General features: G+C 51.3%; 8 protein-coding genes across 8 annotated transcripts; 4 read left to right on the forward strand and 4 right to left on the reverse strand.

The window, feature by feature from the left end:
* Nucleotides 1-684: 684 nt before the first annotated feature.
* On the reverse strand, nt 685-1,428 carry VTN00DRAFT_5108 (uncharacterized protein; the record flags this gene model as incomplete). The annotated part of the gene is made up of 1 exon (XM_069431605.1): nt 685-1,428. One exon carries the CDS (start codon nt 1,426-1,428, stop codon nt 685-687), a length of 744 nt encoding a protein of 247 aa, XP_069290623.1.
* Nucleotides 1,429-3,964: 2,536 nt separating this feature from the next.
* Nucleotides 3,965-6,241, forward strand: VTN00DRAFT_5109 (uncharacterized protein; the record flags this gene model as incomplete). The annotated part of the gene is made up of 1 exon (XM_069431606.1): nt 3,965-6,241. One exon carries the CDS (start codon nt 3,965-3,967, stop codon nt 6,239-6,241), a length of 2,277 nt encoding a protein of 758 aa, XP_069290624.1.
* A 1,022-nt stretch (nt 6,242-7,263) lies between these two features.
* On the reverse strand, nt 7,264-7,509 carry VTN00DRAFT_5110 (uncharacterized protein; the record flags this gene model as incomplete). Its single annotated transcript, XM_069431608.1, has 1 exon — nt 7,264-7,509. The coding sequence occupies one exon, from the start codon at nt 7,507-7,509 to the stop codon at nt 7,264-7,266; it is 246 nt and encodes an 81-aa protein (XP_069290625.1).
* Nucleotides 7,510-7,745: 236 nt separating this feature from the next.
* Nucleotides 7,746-8,720, reverse strand: VTN00DRAFT_5111 (uncharacterized protein; the record flags this gene model as incomplete). The annotated part of the gene is made up of 3 exons (XM_069431609.1): nt 7,746-8,027; nt 8,080-8,353; nt 8,413-8,720. 3 exons carry the CDS (start codon nt 8,718-8,720, stop codon nt 7,746-7,748), a joined length of 864 nt encoding a protein of 287 aa, XP_069290626.1.
* A 1,492-nt stretch (nt 8,721-10,212) lies between these two features.
* Nucleotides 10,213-16,494, forward strand: VTN00DRAFT_5112 (uncharacterized protein; the record flags this gene model as incomplete). The annotated part of the gene is made up of 8 exons (XM_069431610.1): nt 10,213-10,343; nt 10,598-10,870; nt 10,933-11,033; nt 11,094-11,725; nt 11,790-13,449; nt 13,533-16,025; nt 16,081-16,230; nt 16,298-16,494. 8 exons carry the CDS (start codon nt 10,213-10,215, stop codon nt 16,492-16,494), a joined length of 5,637 nt encoding a protein of 1,878 aa, XP_069290627.1.
* A 2,529-nt stretch (nt 16,495-19,023) lies between these two features.
* On the forward strand, nt 19,024-19,881 carry VTN00DRAFT_5113 (uncharacterized protein; the record flags this gene model as incomplete). Its single annotated transcript, XM_069431611.1, has 2 exons — nt 19,024-19,791; nt 19,855-19,881. 2 exons carry the CDS (start codon nt 19,024-19,026, stop codon nt 19,879-19,881), a joined length of 795 nt encoding a protein of 264 aa, XP_069290628.1.
* Nucleotides 19,882-20,747: 866 nt separating this feature from the next.
* VTN00DRAFT_5114 (uncharacterized protein) lies at nt 20,748-23,443 on the reverse strand (the record flags this gene model as incomplete). Its single annotated transcript, XM_069431612.1, has 7 exons — nt 20,748-21,696; nt 21,769-21,939; nt 21,990-22,609; nt 22,657-22,742; nt 22,819-23,084; nt 23,145-23,282; nt 23,364-23,443. The coding sequence occupies 7 exons, from the start codon at nt 23,441-23,443 to the stop codon at nt 20,748-20,750; spliced, it is 2,310 nt and encodes a 769-aa protein (XP_069290629.1).
* A 1,796-nt stretch (nt 23,444-25,239) lies between these two features.
* VTN00DRAFT_5115 (uncharacterized protein) lies at nt 25,240-26,445 on the forward strand (the record flags this gene model as incomplete). The annotated part of the gene is made up of 1 exon (XM_069431613.1): nt 25,240-26,445. One exon carries the CDS (start codon nt 25,240-25,242, stop codon nt 26,443-26,445), a length of 1,206 nt encoding a protein of 401 aa, XP_069290630.1.
* Between the last annotated feature and the right edge of the window lie 306 nt (nt 26,446-26,751).

The raw sequence follows: 26,751 nt of genomic DNA on the forward strand, positions 1-26,751 counted from the left end.
GCTGACCCGTACGACGTTCCTGGAGCTGCGCCGGCCAGTCGGAGATTTCGGAGTGCCACACCTCAATCATGTATCACCCCGAATTCCAGCCCTAAAACCAAAGAAACATCGAAAGGGCGGAGTGGAAAGAGAATTGAATATCTTTATTAAAGATATCCTCTTCATTGGATACGGTCATTATTTTTGCAGCATACGACAGTTATCCCACATATGCAGGAGGGCTCTTGGTAGTGGCTCAGCTTAGGCTGTTCGTGGCAAGGCGTGAGTACAGAGTACTTCCGGTGAAATTGAATGCATCGACAAGAACTCTTATGTACAGACATAAGGGTCAAAAAAATGCCTACAGTTCTTCTGTTCATACCGGGGCCCCCTTAAACAAGACGCTGTGCTGGAGCTTGAACACTTCAGACGGTCAATGTGACATCTTACATACAGCAGTACTCAGACCCCACCGCAGAGTCTTATATACGGTAAGATGATGCTAGTGAACTAACAAATCGCAAGAATAATATATTCTTGGGAGGAGAAAAAAAAACGAGTGGCGGTTCGCAAGACAACACTACTGCTTCCATTTACTAGACTAACACTTCATGACAAGACGGAATAATACCCTGGCTATGACATTGCATCGTTGAATTATCGCGCTAATACCTTCCTAGACGAAATGACTGGTAGATTCAATGATCAGAAAAGAATACTCGCTAGCCAGCCAAGCACGAGAGGCGTCCAGAAGTCGGGAAAAGGTGCCGCAAGATGCGCTGCGCCGGTTGAAACTGCAGTATCTGTCGAACTTGATGCTGGGGATGTACTCTCGGAAGAAGATGATGGAGGACTAGGAGATGACCGTCCCGGAGTCGAAGTAACGCTCGGAGTACTGGTCCACCTCACTGGACTGGAAGTAGGAGATGGCAAGAAGCTGCTACTCCCAACGACGCTCGACGAGCTCGCCGTGCTCCCAGTGATCGTGGGAAACGAGTGACTTCCACTTTCAGAACCATCATCCCTATCCCCCGAATTCCCTGTCGGAATCGCAGTCGGCTCAAACGTAAACGTCGGAATCGTCAAGCTGGGAAAATCGAACTCCGTGCTGGTCGCCACCAGGCAGTTCCCCTCGCGCGAAGGGTTGCACATGTAGCCTACATCGCAGCAGCCGCCGTACGAACACCGCGGGCCAAGACCACATGGCTTCTCGCAGACTGCGAAACCGGACGAGTAGGCGCATGCGGCGCCGCGCTCGCAGCATCCGTTACCGTCGGGGCAGACGGTTTGCGTGGCTTCGGGGCATGAGAGGTCCTGGCGGGGGAAGAGGTCTGCTCCTCCACCGATGATTTTTGACACTGGCGCTGCGGCGAGCATGAGGTCGGCTGTGACGGTGGTGCTGCTGAGGGCGAGGATGGTGAGGAGGAATGGTATTGTTGGAGTGTGCATTGTGAAAGGTAGAAGGTAGGTTGCTGGTAGATTTGAACTAAATAATGCAAAGGGCCCGAAATGTCATATATATATATATATAATGAATAGATGGAGAAGATTCAAGTAGCTTGTCCACTCAAAACCAGGAAGGAATAAATATTATTCTTTTAGAAAAAAAATTGAAACGCATCCTTCCAAATGCAAGGACAAAAAGGCTCTTCTTAAATAAAGTAATAATAAAGCAAAACATCCAGACTGCCAGAAAGACTCAGCCCAACCTCGTATTCATCTCCAACCACTGGGGACCATCCAAAGCACACCAGCCAGCAACACGAATTCAACACAAGCCGAAAAAGCCTCATTATCTACTAACTCAAACTATCGCGGGTCTGAGCACCAGACACTACACCAACTGTGTACTAAACCTTCCATTCGAGACTGGCTTGAAGCTGGGGCTGAGGCTGGGCTGGGGTTGGGGTGGAAGAGGGACCGTATCTTCGTATTTATATTTACCCTAGGTAGGAAGGTAGTATTGGGGGGAGAGGGATAGAGTGGAATGGGATATTTAAAGTTGTTGGTAGAGCTATCTATGAGGTATGGTCGTGTCCGTGTGTCGAGGTGAGGAGGCAGTGCATGCAGTCTTGGCGATTAATATGGTGGTTTCCATATTATCCATTGCGTGGGAGGTTGACAGAACAGGAAGACTTAGGTACCTAGGTAGTAGACTCCTAACTTCCTGGGGAGCCAGTTTCGTGCTTCGTATAGTGGATTAGACTGGATTGCTATCTATTAGAGTCGATTGGAGATGCAAACGTCGGGGTTGGATGCGAGGGTTTGTCTTACCCCATAGCAACCAAAATGGATCTGCTGGTGTGTCATCGCGAGATTGGTCGGCAGCAGGCAGGCGGTTCAGGAGGCATAACTATTCTCGAGCTGCATGATAACTTTTAGTTCGGAGAGTCTTGAGAAGACCATTGAGATGAGATTTTTGGAGACACATAGCATAGGCAGAATCCTATTGCACCATCTCCGCACGCCTGAAGCGCGCAGACGAATCGATTCATTTGGATCAGCTGCCGTCGTGGTCATAAAATAATCTCAACATCGTTTTTTGCCATTATGTCAATTCGGAGGGTTAGTATTCTCCGGATCATCGGTTAAACAACCTGTAACACATTGCTAACATGTATGCGGTGTTTATAATCGCGCCCTCTCTCCACAGAGAGACGGATATGATATGAATGATGGCCTGCTGCACTGGTATCTATACCTTGGTATTTAGAGAAATAGATATTTATCTAGACCTCTTTCCCGCTCTGCACCAAAATCTGGAACAGTGATTTCATGGCAGATGCCAAGTCTTCTGGAGCAAATAAAGAATCAGTAAGCGCTCAGTCAGCTGGCGAAGTCTGGCAGGTACTGGTACTGTGTGCATTGTATTGCTAGGGTTCCAGCTGTTTGAGTGATAGAGAGATCTCTGCAGTGTATGCAACACATGAGTATTGACTGCTGGTGGTGTCTGTAAGACGAAATTGGGCCTTTCTAAAGGACTATCTCACTTAGCTTCATACTGGATCCTCTATAGAGGCTAGATAATTATTTTCTTGGTCTTCTTGCTAATGTTCCATACATCACATGATGTTCTAAGGTTCGATGGAAGTATCCTGCCTCCTAAAACGGCAATCTGCGTAGATCGTCACTATCTTAATGTGAATCAATTATTGTTAGAATGTCCACTGCAGTCTCGAACCATGAGCTGGACCATATCAAAAGTTATGAAGTGATTCAGTAGTCCAAGTTAGGTAGTCAGTGCTAAGCACCGTTGTAGTCGTGTCAGGAAAAGATGGCCCGGTATCAAGTGATGAAAGGATGAAAAGGTTGGTAGGTAGTTAGCAGTCAAATGCTGCCAGATGACGATAGAAAAAAGTGGAAGAAGCTGGATGGGATTAATCTATGTAAGTTCTTCAGCAGAGAAATAGAAGGCAACAGCAACAATTTTGACGGTATTAAGACCCTAACTAAAATACTGTACTTGCTCAGTGGGCAGTCTCACATTATATCCATGCAAAGGCATTCTGATTTCATTACTTATCTAATTCATGCTTGAAGCAACGGGTGAGAGATAAAGGAAGCCCTAATCCGGGAGGTATTATTTCCACCTGCCCCCCAAGGGAGCCCTCAGGAAGACCTACCCCAAGGAACATGGCATACCCAAGTCAGGGAGGAGACAGTGCGGCAGGCCCTGTTCAGCCAGGCAACCCAAAAGGCCCCAGGGATTGATAAGCTTAATTTTAGAGCACTGCGGCTTCTCTGGAGCTGGGATGCCTCCCGGGTTGTGGCATTGGCCAAACAATGCTTTAGACTGGGAATCCACCCCCAGACATGGAAGACAGCAAAAGGGATCCTGCTGCGGAAGCCAAATAAAGACAGCACTCTGGTAAAGTCATACAGGGTGATCAACCTACTGAACTGCCTGGGAAAGGTGGTAGAGAAGATAGCTGCAGAAGCTATATCCAGCTATTGTGAAGCTGCAGGAGTTCTACACCCAGGGCAGATGGGGAGCCGCAAGCGGCGGAGTGCAATCGATGCTGTGGCATGCCTAATACAAGAGGTGCATCAAGCATGGGGGCAAAAGCAGCTTGCAGGGGCCCTATTCATGGATGTAAAGGGTGCCTTTGACCATGTAGACCCTGCAAAGCTAGTTAAGCGCATGAGGGAACTAGGGATTGATGGGGATCTTATCTGCTGGGTGCGTTCATTTCTAGCGGACCGGAGAGTCCAGCTTATGATAGATGGCACCCAGTGCCCAGAGCACCCTATCAGCTCAGGAGTCCCTCAGGGATCTCCAGTATCTCCCATACTCTTTGTGATATACCTGTCGGGAATCTTTGAAGCGGTAGAAGCAGCAGTCCCTGGAATAAGAGCCCTGTCATTTGCAGATGACATAGGCTTGATAGCATCAGGGACCTCAGTGGAACAGATCTGCAAACAGCTGCAACAGGCGGGCGAGACTGCTATAGCATGGGGACAGGCTAATGCAGTTCAATTTGATGAAAAGAAGACAGAGGCAGTGCTCTTTACCCGCAAACGAGGCCAAGAACTAAGAAATCAGGTCCAGCGAGCAACAGTCCAAGTTGGGCAACATCAAGCTCCATTTAAGCAAGAAGCCACCCGTTGGTTAGGCATATGGTTAGACACAGGACTTACCCTGAAGAAGCATTACCTGACCTGCCTCCAGAAGGCCCGGTCAGCGGAAGGGCGGCTGAAAACCCTATGCCACAGGCAGGGGCTACCACCAGGGCTGGTCCGGAGGATCCAGGTGGCTGCAGTACAGGCAGTAGCACTATATGGGGCAGAACTATGGTGGCAAGGCCAAAAAGATCGGTTGGCAGGTGTTCAGCAAATGATCAACCGGCAAGCTCGAGCCATCACAGGCATGTTCCGCACAACCCCTATAGGACCTATGGTACGAGAAGCAGGCCTAGAACCTGCAGAGACCCTACTGGAAGCCCGGCAGCTAGGCTATACTATACGGCTGCTGGGCCTCCCTAACAGCCAACCAGCCAGGCAGATCCTCCCAGTGACCTTCCGGGAGGGGGACTGTCACGCCCAGCCCGGGGAACAACCAATAGGGGACCGGGTATGGGCAGAGGCCAGTGGAAGAGGGCCATGGTCCCTAGGGCAGCACCTAGCCCGCCAATTAGCAGGGACCCTGAAGATTGACCCCTCTGGAGGTTTTGAGGAGACAATAGAAACCTTTCCTAGCACTTTCCCAGGCATAATCAAAGTCTTACCTGTGGAAGAAGCCTACCAAGCAGCAAGAGCAGCACGCCCTGGGCTCACCCTCTGGTCAGATGGCTCCCGACTAGAAGATGGGCGTACAGGAGCAGGGATTGCATGGCAGAACTCCCAGGGAACTTGGCAAACCCGGGAGATCCCCCTGGGGGCAGGGAAAGAGATATTTGATGCGGAGCTGGCTGGGGTCTGCCAGGCCCTGCACCTAGCCCAGAAAATCAAGGGTCAAGGTCCAGTCACAGTGATTCTGGATTCTAGGGCAGCCATAGATAGACTCCAGCACCGGGGGACAGGCCCTGGGCAGGCTCTAGCCATACAGGCACATGAAGCAGTCCAGAGCCTCCAGGCACGAGGGCGGCAAACCACCATTCAATGGGTCCCTGGGCATGAAGGCATAGAGGGCAATGAGCAGGCAGATCAAGCAGCCAAGCGGGCAGCAGCAAGGTCCCTACAAGGGGGTTCTAGGGAGCTCTCACTGGCATACACCCGCAGGAACCGTACAGAAGCCATGAAAACCCGGAGACAGAACTGGTTGGCCCGGGCCCTAGCTCGTAGGCCCCGGGAGGCCCAAAGAGCCTACCGGGCCCACCAGGGGTGGAAACAGGACCCAGTAGCAGCAGCAGCACCTAAGAAGATAGCTAGCCGCTACTATCAACTCAAGACAGGGCATGCTGCTATAGGGACCTATCTAAAGCGGATGCAAGCCCAGGAGTCAGAGGCCTGCAGGGACTGCCAGGCCCCAAAGGAGTCCATTCATCACCTACTGTTTGAATGTAGGCAATGGCGGAGACAGCGGGAAACCCTCTACCAAGCCATGAACAGGGCAGGTGTGGCAACACCTACTGCAACAGAGGATCACCCAGAAAGCCGACTACTAGGGGAACCCAAAGCCACAAGAGCTCTGCTACAGTTCCTAGCAGACACCAAAGTAGGCTGTCCCCCAGGGGATCATGCCCAGGCAGCAGAAAGGGCCCGGAAGGACAATGAATGGGGATTAGAAGCCCTAGAGGAAGCAGAACGGATTGGAGATGGATAATAAATAGGGGCAGCCTGGGAACAGACTGGGCGACGCCCATACTGGTTTGAAAACAAGGAGAGCCTATAGAGCTCAAAAGCCCTATATAGATAGACAGGCTAGGGCGAGGAAAAGGTCAAGAATGGTTATAGATGGGGGTCCAGCCCCAGGGACTAGATAGGGGCAATAATTTTCATTCTGAATTGGTAGTTCAGAATGAGAATCGCAGCCCAGGAATCAGGGTCTGTCATAGCCGGAAGGCTCTATATGGACGTTAAACTTGATTAATAATAATAATAACGGGTGAGAGATACCTGATATATAAAAACTCTCAGTTGCACTTATAGCATAGTTACCACTCTTTCTTATCTAATTTTCCTCACTTCTCCTTCACTTTCCTTTATTTCATGAGTTCAATACCTGATTGTGGCAGAGTTGCCTTCCGCGCTGTGTTTCATCTCTTATATAAGTGCCCCCGGCGATTTTTCGGCTGAGGGATCGGGAGTGGTGTTTGTGCCACTGTACTATATGGGTATGGAATATTGTCAGGGTTACCAGGTAGGTTGCTTGTTACTTGCTCCGCGGTACCTGGCAGAATTGATGCGATTATCATTTCTTGACAGTATTCGTTGTTAGTAAAGTGCTGATGATTATTAGTCTAGTTCTGATGGGGAAAGCGGCAACTGATGGATCTTTTGCCCTGCTCTCAATGGTGTGGTTTGGCATCCCATCCGCGCAGAACTATCTACCAGAGCGGAAGGTAAAAGTAATTGGAATTCCCAAAACAGGCAAATAAATGGTCTTTCTACAAATATTGGGGATAAATATTCGGGAAAGAATAAGGCATTATTATTATTGTCTGGGCGTTTATTATTCTTGGGTGGATGTCCATCAGCAATTGCATTCCCGACACTTCCGGTCTAAATTAAGAACACGAAGGTCACTCCGCATATGTACAGTACAAAGGGTATAACAACGCCGCAAAAATAACGATATTCCATGTACAATTGGTGGCGTTACTCGTACCATTAGACAACGCATCCTTAACAGCTAATCAGTAGGTGCAAAGCAGACGAGTCACTTCGCGCTACCATGCAGGATGGGCTGATAGTAAGGAAATGGTAAACTAGTGGGTTATAGTAGCAATCCCTAACCAGTGCAGGTCTGCAGGATGCATCGTGCTCTGTAGTGATGGAGGGATGTCTCAGGACGTCTGCGTCTGAAACTCGGCGTCTAGACGCTATGGACGCTGGCACTCTCGCGATATTTGAAATGTAGGCCCGGGGCATGTTCGGGCAGCCAGAAAAGGTAACGCTCTCCACGCCATCGGTGAAGCCACATTGAGACAGGAATGCCCCGACACGTCATTATTGTCCAACCTTTTCAAGGACAAGAGGATACTGGGGTCCACTCTCGGCCGGGCGACGTTTCTGAGTCGCATATCGAAGTAAATCCGGTAAAGCTCGCAGTCGGAACTGGCCGGCTGATCTGCGATGGAGACAGCGGCTATGACCCACTAACGGGATCAGTTCGATCTTCCCTCGGCTTGTTTTCCCTTGCCTTTATCGCTGGATCCTGTGCCGCCGCTTCCATCATCCTCGTAGAGGTGGTGTTGCTCAATGTAACGAATTACAGGAATCGGGATCAGGTAGCGGACGCTCATCTCGCGACGTAGAAACAGACGTATCTTGGTGCTGCTGACGTCATTCTGGATGAGCTGTTGGATGACATAGATGTTGTCTCTCCACTGCTGCAAGGCCGCCAGCGCTTCGTCAATGTCGGTGCCGCTGCGTTCGATGATAAAAGACTGGAAAGCCATCAGCAACGCAACGCGGACACACTTATGATATAGAACGCACCCCATATTTGCCCAAGATGTGGTCCAAGTCCTTCTCACTCCATACACCAGGCGTAGACATGGTATGAATCAAATCAGCACCCGCAAGTAGAGCGATCCGCACCTCTTTCCGGGTGCCGTTCCCAGCATCGATACCTTTGCGTACGGTGTTGATCTCATAATCGAAGTGGTCTAGGACGACGGCAGTCGGCTGGTATTCCTTGTGCATCGGTTCCCATGAGTCTGTCATCAGCCAGTCGGAGGTCTGCTCAACCGCGAGTTGACACATTGAAACACTGTCGACATTACCAGTCAGCTATTCGCCCACAACAAAAGCGCAGACGGGGTGCCGTACCGATGCTCTGCGCTCGCAAGACCAGCCTTCCGATATGCATCAGACACGGGGGAGAGGTAGCCTCCGATGAGCTCGAAATTGGTGCTGAATTTGACGTAATCTGCAGCCATCTCGAACATCCTAAGGTGGAGGTAGGTCGGAGGCGAGAATGATCCACAGGCGACCAAGAGAAGCGGTGTTTTATCAGGATCATCCATCACGCGCTTCAAACGATGCTCTGGGAAAGTGTAGTCATCCATCGGCGCCGGCGGCATAGCGAGAACCGGCTGATGGACATCATCGCTTTTCTCTCCAGCAATAGCTGCCATCGTTGCGATCAAGAAAAGACCTCTAGGCAGTTGCCCGGAGGTTTGCCTGGCGGGATAGAGAAGGATAGTTGGAGGGGAGGAAAGAAAGATGGACGGATCAAGTCGGAGTAGGGTAGAGTGAGGGGGCGAACAAGGCTGGGCGGGCGGCGGGTTATATGGCGCCGCAGAGCGGGATGACGGAGCACGTCCGGGGAAATAGGACGGGAGTCACCGCAGGACAAAAAGGAACCACGGTGTGTCCCGGAGATTACTCGATTAGTTGCTGGCTTAAAAATAAAAGCGTCTCGTCCTCTGCGGGTGGGGGAGAGCCCGGCGAGGAGGTAGCATCGGCAGCCGTCGTCACCAAGAGGCGCCAGCGTGGGGCCGGGAAGGCTGGAGCACGCGAGCCAGTATCGTGAGGGGTCACCGCATCTGAGGGGAAGATAAGCAGCGGGATCGAAGGATCTCTGGGTCGAAGGAAGAATTAGGTTAGGTGAAGGAGAAAAGGAAGAAGAAGAAAAGAAGAGGGCGAGAAGAGGCCGGGACGCGAAAGAGCGCCTGCGGGGAGACTCCCGATGCGGATGCGGATGCGGTGCTGGATAACGACTAAGGATGGATGACGATTCGAAGGCACAAAAGCGCTCCCGCAGGCACATCCGGGGTCGATAGACCTGGAAACGTGATCGATGAGACCGCCAATCTTTGCCTGCCCTGTTGGCCTTTCTGTTGATATTGGGTCTGCGCTGCAGGTCCCCGCAGGACCACCGCAATGGTCTTGATGCTCTATGTACTACTGTACGATGCTCTGCAGCAAGACTAGGTACCGAGGTGGATCAGGTCGATGTGGACATGACGGTCAATGCTCTCATCTGCATATCGGAACGGGGAAGGCTGGGAAGATTATCTGGAGCATCTCAAAATTGCTGGTCTGGCTGTCAAGAGAGGAATCTGTCAGTGTTGGTAGATAGCAGGCAGGCTGGTAGCTCAATTGCTGTAGATGGAGTAACTTCAGTTTAGAGCAGCAGGTCAGCAGATACCCTGTTCAACCATCCACAAGCCCAGAGGAGAGATTCTCTCGCAGAGCGCAGGCCAGAGTCCCTTTTTCTCCTTCTCCCTGTCCACCACCGTTGCTCCTCCACCCCCAGAAGCAGCAGACGGTGCTTGTCGTGCCCAAGGCGTCAAGGCGATGATGGCCGTGGGTGCTGCGGTGCGCTGTACTCTGCGCTCCCGCCGTCTCGCGCTCTCCGAACTTCAGCGAGACGGACCTCTAATCAAACCCGGGCTCACAACTCCACTTCACCTCTTTTCAACGTTCACCCTCCATCTGCTTCCTCGTCATCTGTGTCATCTTCTGAGCCGTTCTCCATCGAAATCCGAAAAGACGAGCGACTGATCCCCTCGTCTCGCACTGAAGCTGTCTTTCCCTTCCTGCCCGCTTGGTCGTAAGCTGCGGATGGCGGGTTGACAGCGACGACGAGCGAGCACACTTAACGAGTTCTCGCGAGACAAACTTATGGCCAGACGAACGGCCGCTCTTGACCACCAGGACCCTCTCGAGGACTTTTCCACCGACTCTGCACCGGCTGCCGTTTCATCCACTCCGTCTGCTGGATCTTCCGCCACCGCCGCCTCTCCTTCACTGAGGTACTTCCCGCCTGTCTCCTCGTCTTGATTGATATCTCTGTCCGCCCATCCTCGTTGCCAGCAGGTTCTTTCTCCCAGGACCAGGCAGCCAGGCTCGGTGGACTGCTGCTCCTGTTGTCCCTGTGCCCGTAGAGCACGGTTTCTGTGCTTCATCCTGCCTGTCTTCCCACAGACTGTCCCTCTTCGCCCTCACCCTCTCCTCTTCCTCACCATCACTCGCCATCTACCGGAAGCCAGCTGCTCATGTCCTCCAGAATCACTCGCTCCGCTGCGAGACTTGCGGCAGACGCTGCCAGCTCCGGTCCTTCGTCTTCTTCGATCCCCGCCGCTGGCCCGGCCCCATCTCGGAAGCGTAAAGCCCCTGTACGACGTGATCGATCCCTGGACGAGCCAGAACAGCCCACGCCTTCCTCACCTCCGCGGAGAGCCAAGAGACAGCGGACCGCAGCTCCTGCTCCTCAGACTGCCGCCGCTACTGCCGCTCCGCGGCGCGGCCCCCGAAATCGTCCCGCAATGTCCCAACCTGGGTACGTTACTCCGAGGAACCATACCGAGAAAAGCGAAGCTAACAGTGATGATCTTTTTATAGTCCGTCGTCACATCCTTCAGAAGAGTCCTCGAGAGCTCCCGCGTCGTCATCTTCGATATCGAGACGGAAACCACCACGCAAGAACGGGAAGACCACACAAGGTAAAGACTGGGTTGAATCTCCTATTGTTCTACAGCTCCTGACTGAGACATCGTTTGCAGATGCTGCTCCCGCCAGCCAATCTTCCCCTCCACGCAGACAGAAGAAGAGGCCTTCCAAGCATAGCCCTGACACGATCATGAAGGACGCGGAAGACAACAGTGGAAAGGAGCGAAAAGAGGAACGCGAGTCCTCCCCACATAGCGAGAGCAATGATGGCACGAATCCTTCTGCCTTCGATGAAGATGACGGTGATCCATTCCGCAGTAGCCTCTTCGGATCTCGGAGTCCCATGGGCTTGCACACCACTCTACGTGCGCTTACTGGCATGATGTCCGGAGTCTCATCCCGGCTGCGGGATATTCTAAGCAATTTGAGGATGAGAGATGATCCATCGGTTCAGCTGATCGCTTTGCAGGAGCTTTCGGATCTTCTCCTGGTCTCGAACGAGGATAATCTTGCCGGACAGTTCTCTCCGGATCCATATGTGAAGGAACTAGTGGCGCTGATGCAGCCGAGCGAGTTTGGTGAGGAGAACCCTGAGATCATGCTCCTTGCCTGTCGCTGTCTGGCAAATTTGATGGAGGCTCTACGTGGATCAGTGGCGAATGTCGTCTACGGAGGTGCAGTACCGGTCTTGTGCCAGAAGCTCCTTGATATTCAGTTTATAGATCTGGCTGAGCAGGCGTTGAGTGTAAGTTTCTCGCTTGCCTTCCCTACGTATCGCATGCATGTACGATGCTAATTGGTTTCCCCAGACTCTTGCGAAGATCTCCGTCGATTTTCCGGCATCTATTGTGCGTGAAGGTGGTCTTACGGCTTGCCTAACGTACCTCGACTTCTTTCCGACGAGCACACAGCGTACCGCAGTCACAACTGCTGCCAATTGCTGCCGTAACCTACCTCACGATTCCTTCCCCGTTGTCCGGGATGTGATGCCCACACTCCTTAACGTCCTCTCCAGCAGTGATCAGAAAGTGGTTGAACAGGGATGTTTGTGTGTTTCGCGAATAGTGGAGAGCTTCAAGCACAAGCCGGACAAGCTAGAAGCGCTCATCGAGCCCGCAATGCTGAAGGCTGTGCTTCGCCTTCTCTTGCCAGGAACCACAAATCTGATCGGGCCGCATATTCATACCCAGTTCCTTCGCGTGCTTGCCATTACTTCTAAAGCAAGCCCCCGTCTCTCGGTTGAATTGCTGAAGATGGATGTTGTAGACACACTTTACCAAATCCTGACGGGAGTCTCTGCTCCACGTGACGTCGACGACACAGCGATAAAGATCGATAATGTCCTAATAATGCAGGCGTTGATCCATCGGCCAAGGGAACAGGTCTTCGAGACATTAAATGTCATTTGCGAACTTCTTCCAGGAAGCCCCAGCCGTGACTTCTTACCCAAGGATGATTTTCCCAGTATCGGCTTCGAGAGTGACTTCGGCATCTCTCCCCATCGGTCTCCGAAGGCTAAGGACGCCGCAGAGAAGAGACGTGCGCTGCTGATGGAGTGCAAACCGGAGATGAAGCGTTTTGCGATGATCCTGCTACCTACTCTGACTGACGCCTACTCCAGCACAGTCAATCTGGGTGTCCGACAGAAGGTCCTCATCGCCCAGTTGAAGATGCTACAGAACCTTGATGCTGCTGTGATCGAGGATGCTCTTCGTACCGTTCCGTATGCGTCGTTCTTGGCAGCCATCCTATCCCAGAAAGACCACCCGTCTCTCGTCTCGCTAGCTCTGCAGTGCGCCGAGCTCCTCTTCCAGCGACTGGAGAGTATCTATCAATATCAGTTCCATCGCGAGGGTGTTATCTCTGAAATTATCAAATTGGCGGAAAAGCCTCTCTCAACCGAGGAACAACATAATTCCTCCACCGTCAATACATCCAACGATGTTGGAGAATCCGGCCAGGAGTCTAAACAGTCTGAATGGCGTGCAGTCAGCGAAGATCCCATGGACAGGAGAGACGACAGCCCGGAAGATGATGAGGAACAGGATGACTATGACGACCAAGATGGTGCTGAGGACGAGGACGATGCGGATGAGGATCGTGACGATGAAAATGATATGTCAGATTCGGAAAGCTCTTCATCCTTCTCTGCTCGTCCCCTGACCCAGGCTATGGATGCTGCGATCAACGATCAGGTCATTCGTAACGCCCGTGCTTTCCTCCAGGTCTATGAGAAGAGCAAAGGCAAGCATATGCGCGAGAAGGCTTCCGAGATTCTCACCGAGCTGCAAAATCTGGCCGCCGATATTGAAGCTTGCTACCTCAGATATGGAGGTGGTGATGGTGTTCAACTCTTCTCGAAACTGGCCTCATACTTTGACGGGGATGCGTTGGAGAGCATGACGAGCTCCGAATTGCTGAATTCGGGAATCATCAAGGTCCTTCTGGATGTCTTCGGGAACCCTCAAGGTATGATCATACGCCAGTGCTTCTACCTCCTTCCCTTGTCTCCATTTTTCTCTTTGGCTAGAATTATTACTTACACTTTACAGCTCCGTATATGCACAGCGCCCGCACTGCATTCCTGCAGGCTTTTATGGGATCCGCTATCTCCGAGAAGGCCAAGAGCCAGACCTCCTCTACTACTCCATTCAGTATTCTGATTCACAAATTGCACGATTTGCTCAGCAGGACTGAACATTTCGAGGTGATCACTGTTAATCATAATTCGTTGGAGAACACGCGGAGCAATGCCACGCACATGCTGGGAAAGCAACTTAGACTCAAGCTCGTTGCCGAGGAAGACTCTGATATTCCTCGTCCCTACAAGAATATCATGGTTTCGATTCACGCCATTGCGACTTTCAAATCGCTCGACGACTTTCTGCGCCCTAGGATAAGCCTGTCGGATCGACCGAGAGCTACACGTAACAGAGATGCGATCCTGTCCCACCTGGCCGGTGCGGCGCGGGGACTCCGCGATCTTCCCGGTGGAAGTGATTTGCTAGGTGGCGACTCTACCATTCCTCCCCCACCATCCTCCAGTGCAAACACAGCCAGTCGGGACGCTAGAGCCGCCAACAATGCAAAACCTTCGCAAACCGCTCAACGATCAGCTCCGACCGACACTCATGACCGACAGACGGGATCAAGACGATCAGGCCGGCATCAACCACCAAGCGCGGGGGAAGATGAACATGGCGACGAGCCTCTGGAGTGTGCTGATGAGAATCACCTCAGTGAGGACGAAGACGAAGGCGAAGGTGAAGGTGAAGGCGAGGATGATGAGCTCAACGCAATCGTCGACGATCTTGAAGATGACCTCTCGGATGAGAACGCTCCGGATCCCACCGCAGTAAACATGGAGGTTGCTTCAACGGGCAAGGTGACTGCTCGAAAGGAAGATGGCACTCGCGTTGCCACCCCGTCTCAGGCTAATACGCCTGCGTCCAAGCCTTCTTCGTCGACACCAGGCTCAGCACTGCAGTCGATGGGAGGGAGTTCGTTGGCCCTTGCCGGCCGTCCATTCTCTTCCTACGCTGCAGCGATGGCGTCGATCCCTCAAGACTGGCATATCGAATTCAGCATGGACGGCAAGCCGATTTCGAACGATACGACGATCTACCGTGCGGTTCATCTTCATCGGGAGCAGCATGAGGAGTCACGCTCGAGGAACGTGTGGTCTGCTACGCATACGGTCAAGTTCAGGCGGGTTCCCGGACCGCCTCCGCCGGAACCATCGACGATCACATCGAGCACCTCGGATCTTTCAGGACGTGATGAGAGGACGGGACTTCCCCCGTCTCTCAGCAAGGACCCGACCACCGTCTCCATCCTTCGTCTGCTTGGTGTTCTCCACGAGATCAACGCTCATCTTGATGATATACTGGCCGAGAGCAAGGAGCTGATTGCGATCACTCCTGAGCCCTTGTCCCAGTTTATCAACACGAAACTCACTGCCAAGCTCAACCGGCAACTCGAGGAGCCTTTAATCGTCGCCAGCAGCTGTCTCCCAAGCTGGTGTGAGGACCTTCCGCGACAGTTCCCTTTCCTGTTCCCCTTCGAGACGAGACACTTATTCCTCCAGTCGACGGCGTTTGGCTACTCTCGCTCTATGATGAGATGGCAGAACCAGCAAGATGACGGCCGCCGTGACCAGCGTCGAGATGACCGTCCGTTCCTGGGCCGGCTGCAGAGGCAGAAGGTTCGCATTTCCAGATCGCGCATTCTGGAGTCTGCCATGAAGGTTATGGAGCTGTATGGCTCGTCACCAAGCATCCTTGAGGTCGAATATTTCGAGGAAGTCGGCACTGGCCTGGGTCCCACTCTCGAGTTCTACTCGACTGTGTCCAAGGAGTTTTCGAAGAAGAAACTGAAGATCTGGAGAGAGAACGAGTCCAACGAGCAGGATGAATATGCCTTTGGCAAGTATGGGCTGTTCCCGGCTCCAATGAGCGATGACCAGGCCGTTACAGAAACAGGGAAAAAGCAACTGCATCTGTTCAAGGTCCTGGGCAAATTTGTTGCACGCTCGATGCTCGATTCGAGAATCATCGATATCTCTTTTAACCCCACGTTCTTCCGCATCGGCGATAGCTCCTCCACTGTTACCCCGTCTCTTGGCACAGTGAAGGCGGTTGACCATGATCTCGCCAATTCTCTTCTCTTGCTGAAGAGATTCGCCAACGCGAAGACGGCAATCGAGCAAGACAACTCGCTCTCGGCCACCCAGAAGTCGCAGGCCCTCCAGAATGTGGAAGTTGATGGTGTCAAGGTGGAAGACTTGGGGCTTGACTTTACCTTGCCAGGATATCCTGCCATCGAATTAATAAAGGATGGCTCCAACATTCCTGTGACCATCGAGAATGTCGACCTTTATGTTGACCGTGTCGTCGACTTGACCTTGGGCAGTGGTGTCCGGCGTCAGGTGGATGCATTCCGTGCAGGCTTTTCTCAGGTCTTCCCATACTCCTCACTCCGAGCCTTCACGCCGAACGAGCTGGTCATGCTGTTCGGCCGTGTCGAGGAGGATTGGTCTATCGAAAGTAAGTTTATTTCCCCTTCTGATGTTTTGGGATTTGATGCTGACGGCTCCTGTAGCTCTCATGGATTCGATCAAGGCGGATCATGGATTCAATATGGACAGCAAGAGCGTGCGCAACCTGCTGCAGACCATGAGCGAATTCACACCGCAGCAACGTCGCGATTTCCTCCAGTTCGTCACCGGAAGCCCGAAGCTTCCTATTGGAGGTAAGACATACCTTTGCACGATGAAGTCCTTTCCATGGTACTCTTTACTAACTCTTCTCTTCAACAGGTTTCAAGAGCCTCACGCCAATGTTCACGGTCGTCTGCCGTCCCAGCGAGCCTCCTTACACGTCTGATGACTATCTTCCTAGCGTAATGACTTGCGTCAACTATCTCAAGCTGCCCGACTACAGCAGCGTCGAAGTTTTGCGTGAGCGGCTGCTTGTGGCCATCCAGGAGGGCCAGGGGGCTTTCCATCTGTCTTGAGATCTCTTTTGCACTCTTCATATTATGCATTATGCACCCTTTATTCACCCTTCTCATATATGTTTGTACTGGGCAGATACTAGCATCGCCATTGTCACCATGAACAGCATACCCGGACTCTTTCGGAACTGGACGAGGCGGTTGTAGTGATGGCATCGGTAATTCAAGGTCTAGGGTCGAGGGGTGTAGTTCGGATTTATCTTCTACCTGACTTGGTGCTAAGGCGCAAAGGATTATGTGTAGCGTGATTTTAGATAGGAATCCAATTGCTTTGGGAGTATAGTTAGGAGCGGACCACATTGGCTCATGGTGGAACTCCAGATGTAGAATAATAGGCTGGTTTGAGCAGTGAAACAAATCTAGTCGATTTATCAATCTGGTGATACACAAAAAGAAGCTCCAAATTCCCATGAGCAGACATACAATAGTCCGCTGAGGATCCTTCTCAGCTGCTTAGGTACGCAGTCTATGGTCCTTATTCCTTCATCATCCCCTTCTGCTCCAGGTTATAAATAGAATCTCTTTAGGCATATGAGTATAGAGTCTATTGCCTCACCGCATTACAGTAGCAGGCGTATATACGTTCCCGACAAATCAACAAGCCACCGCTGCTCTACACATAGACCATGTGGCCCCGGGTCCGTGAAGCTGGAGCCTTCCAAGCACCATAGCTACCTAAGGTAGGTAGCTAGGTAGGTAACCTTGGATTTCAAAGTAAGTCATGGTTCAATAGGTATATACCGTAGAAATACTGCTTGGGACGGGAGGTTCTCGATAGTATTACTATATATTAGGTACGTACCCTTAGGCCAGGGATGTGCGTGCATTGCCATTTTACGGGCACATACATTGTTTTATCGTATACCCAGCTGTAGACTAGGAATATAAGTGCAGTAAGATACCGCAACAGCTCCTCCGGCATTTAGCAGGCATCGTCAGAGCATGTTTCAGAGCTTCGACTTCTCAAAGGATTAGGTAGATATGAACAACTGTCCAGCATGGTCCATGCAAAGATATATAAATAAACCAACAACGAAAAAAAAGAGGAATGCGTACAGTTACTAGCCTTCCTAACCATCTAATCAAAAACTAAAGCAGAAGCACATGGGCGGTCCGGTCCGGTGCAGAGTACTCCGTACAGCGAGGCTAGTTAGTTGCGGTCTGGACACAGGGAAATTCTCGAATTGCTCTTCCTCCCCCCTGAGGGGTGTCCAGAAGAACCTTGCAGCCTACAGCGCGACAAGCACTGGTCTGAGCGCGGCGTCATTTAAATTAGTAGCCTGTGGAATATACTACTCGAACTAGAAAGCACTCCACGTTCAGCCACAATCGTACGGTGCACTCCGTAGAGGAAGAGCTAAAGATTAGTTATAGCGTAGTATCTAATAATTTCAAGAGCCAGGTGCACGTACTTCATCAGATAGGACGGATCCTCAGCTCGAGACGTTTTCGAGTCCGAGCAGCAGTTGCATTGTTGCAGACTGTGGCAGCCTGAGGCCCACAATCCTTAAACCCGAGGTATCTCCGTTCCGTCATCTCCCTAAGGTGCACGATAAGAAACCGGAAGCGAAGGGAATGCAGTAGTAAACAGTAGGATACTCCGTAGCGTATAGCATGGATGATAACTCCTATTGTTGTCTGGATTGTCTGTGCCCTGAACTGGAATTATTAGCAACCTACTTATCAGTGGGCCCGAACCAGGGACCGGAAACTCCTGTCTTAGAAATTATCGCCGGGCATTTCATTGGGCTCCGGCCACGGACCGCCACATGTCGTCCACAACGAACACGGCCTCGGCCATCCGATCCGATTGTCTCATCGAGGGCGATTATTGAGTGAGCAACGCTTGCCTCTAAGGGGGAGAAGGATCCGAGGTAAATGAGTCAGATATCGAAAAGTCATATCTCCAGATGCCGGATACAGTGTGAAAAAAAGCCATGGGAGCTTATCTCTGCGCCTGAGTCTCAGGCCTCCAAGCGGAGACGGAAAAGAGAAACAGAAGACGAGAACACGGTTCGGATCGGCTTGCCGATATCTCTGAGCCGGCAAACACCTCTTCCAGGGGCTCCACCGAGGGCTCCACCGGCTTAAAATTTCTCGATCGGATCCCCCTAAGGGGATCTGCTTTGTGATTGTGGCTTTTTTCGGGCATTCCGCTTCCCCTTGGATATCGTCATGTGTGGTGTCCGGGCTTTTCTTTCTTGTTTTTGTTCCTATCTGGAGGGATCAGTACAATATAAGTACCTGCGCGTCGTGCCGTCTAATTGTCTCCAAGAAGACAGCATTCATTCCCCTGACTTGGGTTCTCACGGTCACTGTTGCTTTGTCAATCGATAAGCAAATTCCAAGCACACGGTAAGTCCTAGGTTTTTGACGATCTCCTGCACGAAGGTCTGCAGGGCCGTAGACTCGTTCCCCCTCCTCCTCTATATGAAACAGATCACCACATAAGAAACCAAATATCTCCCTTCACCGTTAGCTGACAATAAAATCCAGATACATACACATATCATACATCTACTATTCTAAATGTCATCGACATCAACTATGTCCTGGCTCCTTCGAGCCACTCCCCGGCTCCGTAGAACCGGGCTGCAGAGTGCTGCCACCAGCACTACAAGCTGGCGTGGAGTAAACATCATAAACAACATGAACAGCCAACGACCAATTTCAACGACAACAAAAGGATCCGCCCAGGCCCAGGCTCAGGCCATCTCATCCGTCGGACACGGCGAGCACAGCCACCACCACCACCAACAACCAGTGGAAGCAGAAGCAGAAGCCTTGATCAGTTCCCACCCGCTCCTCAAGTCCCTCCGCGCCGACCCCTCCTTCAAAGAAACCCGCCCACACCTCACCATGCCCGCCTGCTTGAAACCCTACCACCTCGTCGCCGGTGTGCTCACCGGTCCGGGAAAAGTCACCGTCCCGCCATTCATGTTCTCCTCATCCGAGACCCGCCAGGTCATATCCATCTTTCACCTCGGCCCGGAGCTATGCGGCCACCCGGGCTTCGTGCACGGCGGCGTCCTGACGGTCCTGTTCGACGAGGTGTTTGCGCGGACGGCGATGCCCTACCTGCCGAGCAAGTTGGGAGTGACGGCGAATCTGAACATCGACTACCGGGCCCCCGCGGCGCCGGATTCGTGGTATGCGTTGAAGGCGCGGGTGGTCGGTCAGGAAGGGCGCAAGGCGTGGGTCGAGGGGAGGTTAGAGTCATTGCCGATGGAGAATGGGAAGGAGCCTTTGCTGGTGGCGGAGGGGAAGTCGTTGTTTGTGGAGCCGAAGTTCGCGAAGGTATGTTACCTTCAATCCTTCTTTCTGAATGGGTTTAGTGATGCTGACTTGATGATGTGCTAGTCCATGCCTTCGTTGTACAAGAGCTGAAATTTCATTATGATATATACATATATCTCCCCGGAGGATCACAGGCGATTTATAAGAGGACCGTACATATTTCACCCATTGGAGTTCATCGTTTTTTAGTCCATCTAGACTTTTGATAGATAGATAGATAGAGCGGGATTGGGAGGCTAGGCTTGTTTGTTATCGGTTATTGGGTCTCTTTATCACTATATGTATGAAGATTGATATACTTTGGGACCAACAGAAGCTCTTGAACAGATCTCAGCACCTATATCGAAGAATATGAGAGCGAAGAAGGAGTTGATCTAATTGACAGCAAACTTGAGCCCAGATTTATAGGTAAATCCCCCTTTCTTTGACCGCTCCAGAATGCTCCAGAAGTTAACGGCTGATCCTTTGGTCTCAAATGTCACAGGGTATACACCTACCCAAGACCTTCAAACCCTTATATTATATAAGGAGATCGGTATCCCCTTTGACGGAGATCGCTGAATCCGGAGTATTAGTGCAGATGAGACCGGGTGGTAGACATATGCCAAAAGGAGTATTCTGGTTGGTCCGAGACTGCGGAATTATACATGGCGTCGGGGATTCTAATACTGAGAATAGAGCAAAGTGCGGACGCTCTCTTCCATTACTTGACGAGTTTGGTTTCCTTAAATTTCACTACACCCTCAAGGAGGCCACTGGTTATGTGTGAGGTCTCACTGAAAACGAAATATACGGGTGGCATCCGGGTATCAATTGAGCAATGTATATTTGTACATGTCTCATTCGAAGAAATTGCAAGCACAGGTTCGCAACGGGTATATCGTACATGGTATCATCAGAAGAAACACATCAAAGCCAAAAGCCTGCAACACCTGCCGTAAACGTCATTCATTCATTCATTCCATCATGAACTCGCTCCATCTCTCACCAGCCCCACTGCCTCCTTCACCTTCGAAGCACGGGATTGCATTGAACTCGCCCAGCTCCTGGGGGAAGTTCGATACAAATCCTTCCAGGCCGAAATGCGGGATCTGCGGAGAGGTCGTAAAGTCGGGACCAGTCGCGGCACAGTGAGCGTCACTTGGACGCATTGTTCCGTCGCTTGTGCCTGCAGTAGCGACTGGTGCGATTTGGTTCCCTGGACCTGAAACTTGACTGTGGAGGTTCGTCGTTGTTGCAGGGGTCGCCGGCCCATTCTTCCAGAGCATCTCCCAATTCTTGAACCGTTCATAGCCCGAGTCTACGACTCCCGTGTTGTTCTGCGCTTGCGTCTCGAGCCAGGCTTCCAGGCGCCTCATGGCACGTTCCAGCGCCTCAATGACATTGACAGAAGAGCGGGCGGAACCCACGCCCATGGACATGGTTTTGATTAGGCACATGCCTTGCTCAAGAGCATTGCGCAGTCGCTCGGTTCGTTTCGTCAGACTCTGGGCTAGGATGACAAGCAGAGCGGCGCGGCAAGAGCTAAATTCAGTGTAGGACGCTCGGGCAAGACCGGTCTCGTCGCGGAGGAGCCGACACAAATCGATGATTTCCAGTGCCGCCTCGACGCAGTCTATGACTATGGTGGAACGGCCTTTGGAGCGAGCAGTTGCCGTTTTCTGAGGCCCACTTGGAAGAGTCTGGTTGATGCCTTTCATGCTGCTGAAGAGGAACGGCCGCCCAATGGAGATCCTGGTCAAGCAATAGTCCAACTTCAGGTGTACATTTGCACGGAAGAGCCCACCCGATGGGTTGAGGTCCCTGCAATATGTATCTTCCGGTAAGGTCGCCCACCAGTCTATCAACTCTTTTCGCAGTGTGAGGAGTTTCTCCAGACAGCCTGGCTGCTGGCCCTTTTTGCACCTTCGCAATGATGATCTAGAAAATGTGAGTTGGATTCCTCAAAAACAATGTGCAGTCGGTTCTAAGACATACATCTCATTTGCGATTTCTCCCAGCTTCAGCGTCAGTGTTATCAATGCAACCATGTTGGTAAAGTTGGATAGTTGGCTGGAGGGTCTCAGGGATGGAAGATCGACAGGGAAGCTAGCGTCAACATCAGAGTGCGACATAGAGGCGGGCCTTCCATGTAGGATGCTTATGCGCCTGCTAAACGTCAGTCAAGACTGGGAAAAAAAGGCATTTGAGTGTCCTACTTCTCTATGGTGTACGCTGTCCAGAAAACCCTGTTCCTGACTTCAACCATATGCGGATCCAACCCTTCTCCGTAGTATTTCCTATGCATGCCGTTTTGAATAGCCATCTTGAGTGCTAAGCCGAAGTACGTGTAGGAGAGACCGGATGTATCAAGAGGAAGTAGATATGTTCCTATGAGTAAACAAGCTTGCACGCTTCGGACGGAGGCAGTGGTGATTATATCGGGAAGGAGCTTAGAGGCAAATTGGTAGAAAGTGAGACCGACTTCGTCTTCGGAGAAACGTTGGTCATCGGTAGAGACCCTGTTGACAGGAGTCGGAGCATCCATGTGTGCAAATTGAGTTCCAATGGCCAAGACCATCAGGATCGCGCAGACAGAACCAGCATCGCCCGTGGTAAGGCTAGAAGGGTTTGTGTAGCAAACATCTAGTTTATTACGCAGCCAGTCTTCTTCGACATAGAAGTTATTGGTCTGGGCGTACTTGAAAAAGGTCTGTACCAGGAAGTCGGCCACATAACGAGGCGGGAGACACGTGATGGATGCTGAAACGAGAGACGATCCGGACTGAAGTTGCGTGGCACGCCATAGCTCCTCGAACTGTTCCGTTTCTTGGGAATCCTTCCAATCGTGAGCGTGAGTTTGCCAAACAGACGCGACATAAATACCTCAGGGGCAGCAGTCTTCATCCACTCATCGATCTTGCGTCTGATCTTCATGGAAAAGTTGAGATAGGAAAACTCTCCGGAATACTCTATGACAGAAGGTCAGGCAGTCCGTTCAATCGAATAGGACACAGATATCAAAACGCACGAGGATATACAACTTACGTGTCGTATTATCAGGAAGTGCTTTGATCGTGAAGTCCTCGTCATCGATGGCAAGGTCCTCGAACTCATCGAGCTCGACCTGAGTAGGGGGTCCATCCACGTCGGAGTCTCTGTGCTGCTTCTGCAGATCTTCAGCGACTTTGCGCAATGATTCAATGTCAAAGGAGATATTAGGGACATAATGGGCCAAAATCTGTTCCATGTACCGCATTCGCTCGGCCTCCGTGACCTCGTCACGACTTAGGCTAGCTGTGCGTTCCAGGTTCCTAAACATGGAAGGTAAGCTTTCAACTCGAAATATTGTTCATGAAGATAATGTCACTTACCTATCTATAGAAGACCGTGTGGCCCTGTCTCCCTGGTCAGGGATGCCATTGAAGACACATTGGCGGTTATAACGCGAACACCGACGGCACGGTATACCACCCTCACATTTCTCTTTAACTCTGCGACATCCGTCGCATCTGCACATGCGTCAACGCTTAGTGGCGTTTTCTTCATCCGGCCCATGTTAGGGCCCGGAATCCGGGGTCTTATGTACTCACGCTCTAGCTGCCCTCTTCCGATTCTCGTCAGCGACACGAGGTCGCTTCGGTCGCCCTGATTGGGCCACTGACGCGTCCATAATGATTTCCGAGACTCAAAGATCATGAAAGAATGGATCACCTATCATAAGTATCTAGCTGCTGAGTCTTGTCTCATGCCAGTTTGGACCATTCAATACGCGCCGAGATAAGGTGTTTGAGAGACTTCGGCAATTGGCGAGACGCTAAGTCAGACTGTATCAGTTTGTCGATAAGCGCGATAAGTCACTGTGGATCGGATAAATACCCCGCACATTATTCCGACGCTTTGGTGAACCATACACAGGGGGATATGTACTGGGCGGTGAGCACTCTGCATGAAGTCCATGCATGTACCATGTATGATATTTGTGACTGCACACAACGGGACTCTTCAAAGAATTGCATACGGCATTAGATGATCAAAGAAGGATCATGCGTATTCTACTGATGCTCTCAACAGGTTCCTGAACGTCTCTATTCCAACAAAATCATATTCTGTTCAAACAGAAGTTTCAGCAAATGACATGAAGTGGGTATAAAAGCGCCAGAGATGCAAGAAATTAGAAATATAAATATAAAAATGTTAATATTTCATCAACATGAAACGGGGCAGATACAACAGGACAATGTATAATGCCATGTTGCAGAGAAGGGAAGGTTGGCATAACCAATAAGCATGGAGAAGAGATTTGGTTCCGCAAGGGCTCATTCGAACTCCATCAGCTTAAGTCATTGTCAGAACCGTTCCCGCGGCACTTCATGGCCTGGTGCTTCATAAACAGGTACCTCCGGAGAAGGAACAGGAGTCTCCACGAAAGGAGTAGAGGGGGGAATCGGCCCCGGATACGGCGGATGCGGGTTCACTCTAGTATCTCCGGCTTCGACCTGGAGTGGACCCTGTTCAGAAAACTGAAAGATGTTAGTTTCTTGTTATCTCTAATGCTGCTAACAACAGAAACACAGCATCCAATTCGTGGATAATTTACTATGATGTAGTATCGGGTAGGGTTGGGTATGCAGGTCCGAGTGGAAGACGAAGAACATCAAGGCACGCATCGAGGGGATGTGTCGTACGGCCATGATGGACTGTAAAATGTTGCAAAGGGGGTACGTCTATGTAGGAGGTATTCTTGCAAGGTATATCACCAAGTCCAGCGCCAACACAACACACCAGACCAGAGAGAGTAGAGTATATGAGACATCGCAGCTACAGGAGGTCTTATCAAGCGGCTGCCCCTTAGGACCCCAGTCTCCAACCCCCCAAACATGGGATAAACACCTGGAATGTTTCGAGAAACCCTGCCCAGCGCGTTTGCCACGATGATACCGTGGACTTAGTACCCAAGTCCCATACGCGATCTGGAAATCTGGCTCTTCGTAGCAGCCGACCAAGTTTCATCATCCTTGTATAGTCCTAATTAACTCAAGGTCAAATGAATGCGACCTTCCTGACCTGCAACTCAAAATCGTGCCAAAACCGCAAACGAATCGCACCCGGAGATATCGCAGGATCTGCAAACAAAGCGCGTTGCCTGGCATTTCGCGCTGACAATGATTTGGGGGCGCCGCAGCTGCGATTCGTTGGTAAGCTGCGGTGGGCGGTTATATCCCTGCAAGTCAAACATGATTTGCTCCTAAAAGAAGACATTACTGCAGTTCAACTTGAACCCGGTGTAAGTGATCGCCGCCCCCGATAATCAAGGGCTGAAGCTGACTTGGCTCCCATAATAAAGAACCGATAACCACCTGTACCTGGACCGGCCAGGTCGCCAGGTCCCTGATGTTTCTTTTCTTCGACACTTCTTTTTTTTCCTCTCAACAGCGTACAACATTTTTCAATGCCAAACCAATAAGAATGGATATCCGTTGCAAGAGGAACATATTTCTCGCAACATGCATAATTCTAATATTCTTACTTCTATCATGGAGACTGAGGGGTTCAAACGTAAACCTCCTGCCGCAGTCGCAGCGGATCCATCTAGATAATAGTACTCCTCCTCACCCTCCTCCTACTACGTCCACATCTACGTCTACAACAACGACGACAACGCAAAACACAACCCGCACCCTCATCCTCGCCAAGCTCTCCGAAGAAATCACCCTCTGGGCCGACGAGCTCGCAGAATCCGACCCCACCTTCTCCCTGGCCATCTACACCGTCGACATCGACGACCCCTCCACCAACCCCAACCTCACCTCGCTCCCCAACTTCAAAAACTACAACTACACCGTGCCAGCCAACAAGGGCCACGAAGCCATGGTCTACCTGACCTACATCATCGACCACTACGACGACCCCAACCTCTCGGACATCTCTATCTTCATGCACTCCCACCTCCGCACCTGGCACAACAACGACTTCCTCGACTCCTCCTCCGCGACGATGGTCTCCCGCCTCCGATCCTCCCACGTCCTGAAAACCGGCTACATGAACCTCCGGTGCCACCACCAACCGGGTTGTCCGAATCACATCCACCCCAGACTCTCAGACAAGGACGACGATCTGAAAATCCCCGAATCCGCAATCATAGGAGACTCTTGGACGGAGCTGTTTCCTGAGAGGAAAAGGCTCCCCGAGGTCCTCTCCCAACCATGCTGCGGCCAATTCGCCCTCTCCAAAGCCACAATCCTCTCCATCCCGAGGGAGAAATACATCTTCTACCGGGACTGGTTGTTACAGACGGACCTCGAGGACCGCCTCTCCGGCCGCGTGTGGGAGTATACGTGGCAGTACATCTTTGCGGGACGGGAGGTGTTTTGTCCCGACGAGTACGAGTGCTATTGTCAGGGGTACGGGGTGTGCTTTGAGAGTAAGGCGCAGTATGAGCGGTGGTTTGAGATGCGTCGGGAGGTGGGGAGGTTGGAGAGGGAGGTGCAGAATCTTGAAGATGATGGTGAGGGAGATGGAGAAAAACAAGAAGAGGGGAAACAGTCGATACCGGAAGATGAGAGGGAAAGAAAGAAGATCGAGCTGCAGCAACGCATCGAGAAGTTGCGCGATCAGATGGATCGGGAGAAGGAGTTGGCTGTTACGGGTGGGAGGGATGGTAAGGGGTGGTGAATTTTATCATTGGATACCATCATTTATTGTTATTTGCTGGGATTGTGCACGGTTACTTGACTCTAGGATTTAAGACGTTGGAGTATATGGACTGGCGCATGGTGTGGGCTTTGGGCGGATGTTGGCGTTTGGTCGCATATGAGTGAGGACACACATTTTTGGTTGCTATTTCAACAGATTATACCATGTACAGTACAGAACAGCACAAACTTGCAATATCATAACTACGGTAAGAGATTCAGGATTTCAAATTTTGTAGACGTAGTACTTTCCACTTTATTTGACTACCAAATCTACCTGCTCATG

This window comes from Thermoascus crustaceus, assembly GCF_041956765.1.
Source record: "Thermoascus crustaceus strain CBS 181.67 unplaced genomic scaffold VTN00scaffold_2, whole genome shotgun sequence".
NCBI classification, from domain to species: domain Eukaryota; kingdom Fungi; phylum Ascomycota; class Eurotiomycetes; order Eurotiales; family Thermoascaceae; genus Thermoascus; species Thermoascus crustaceus.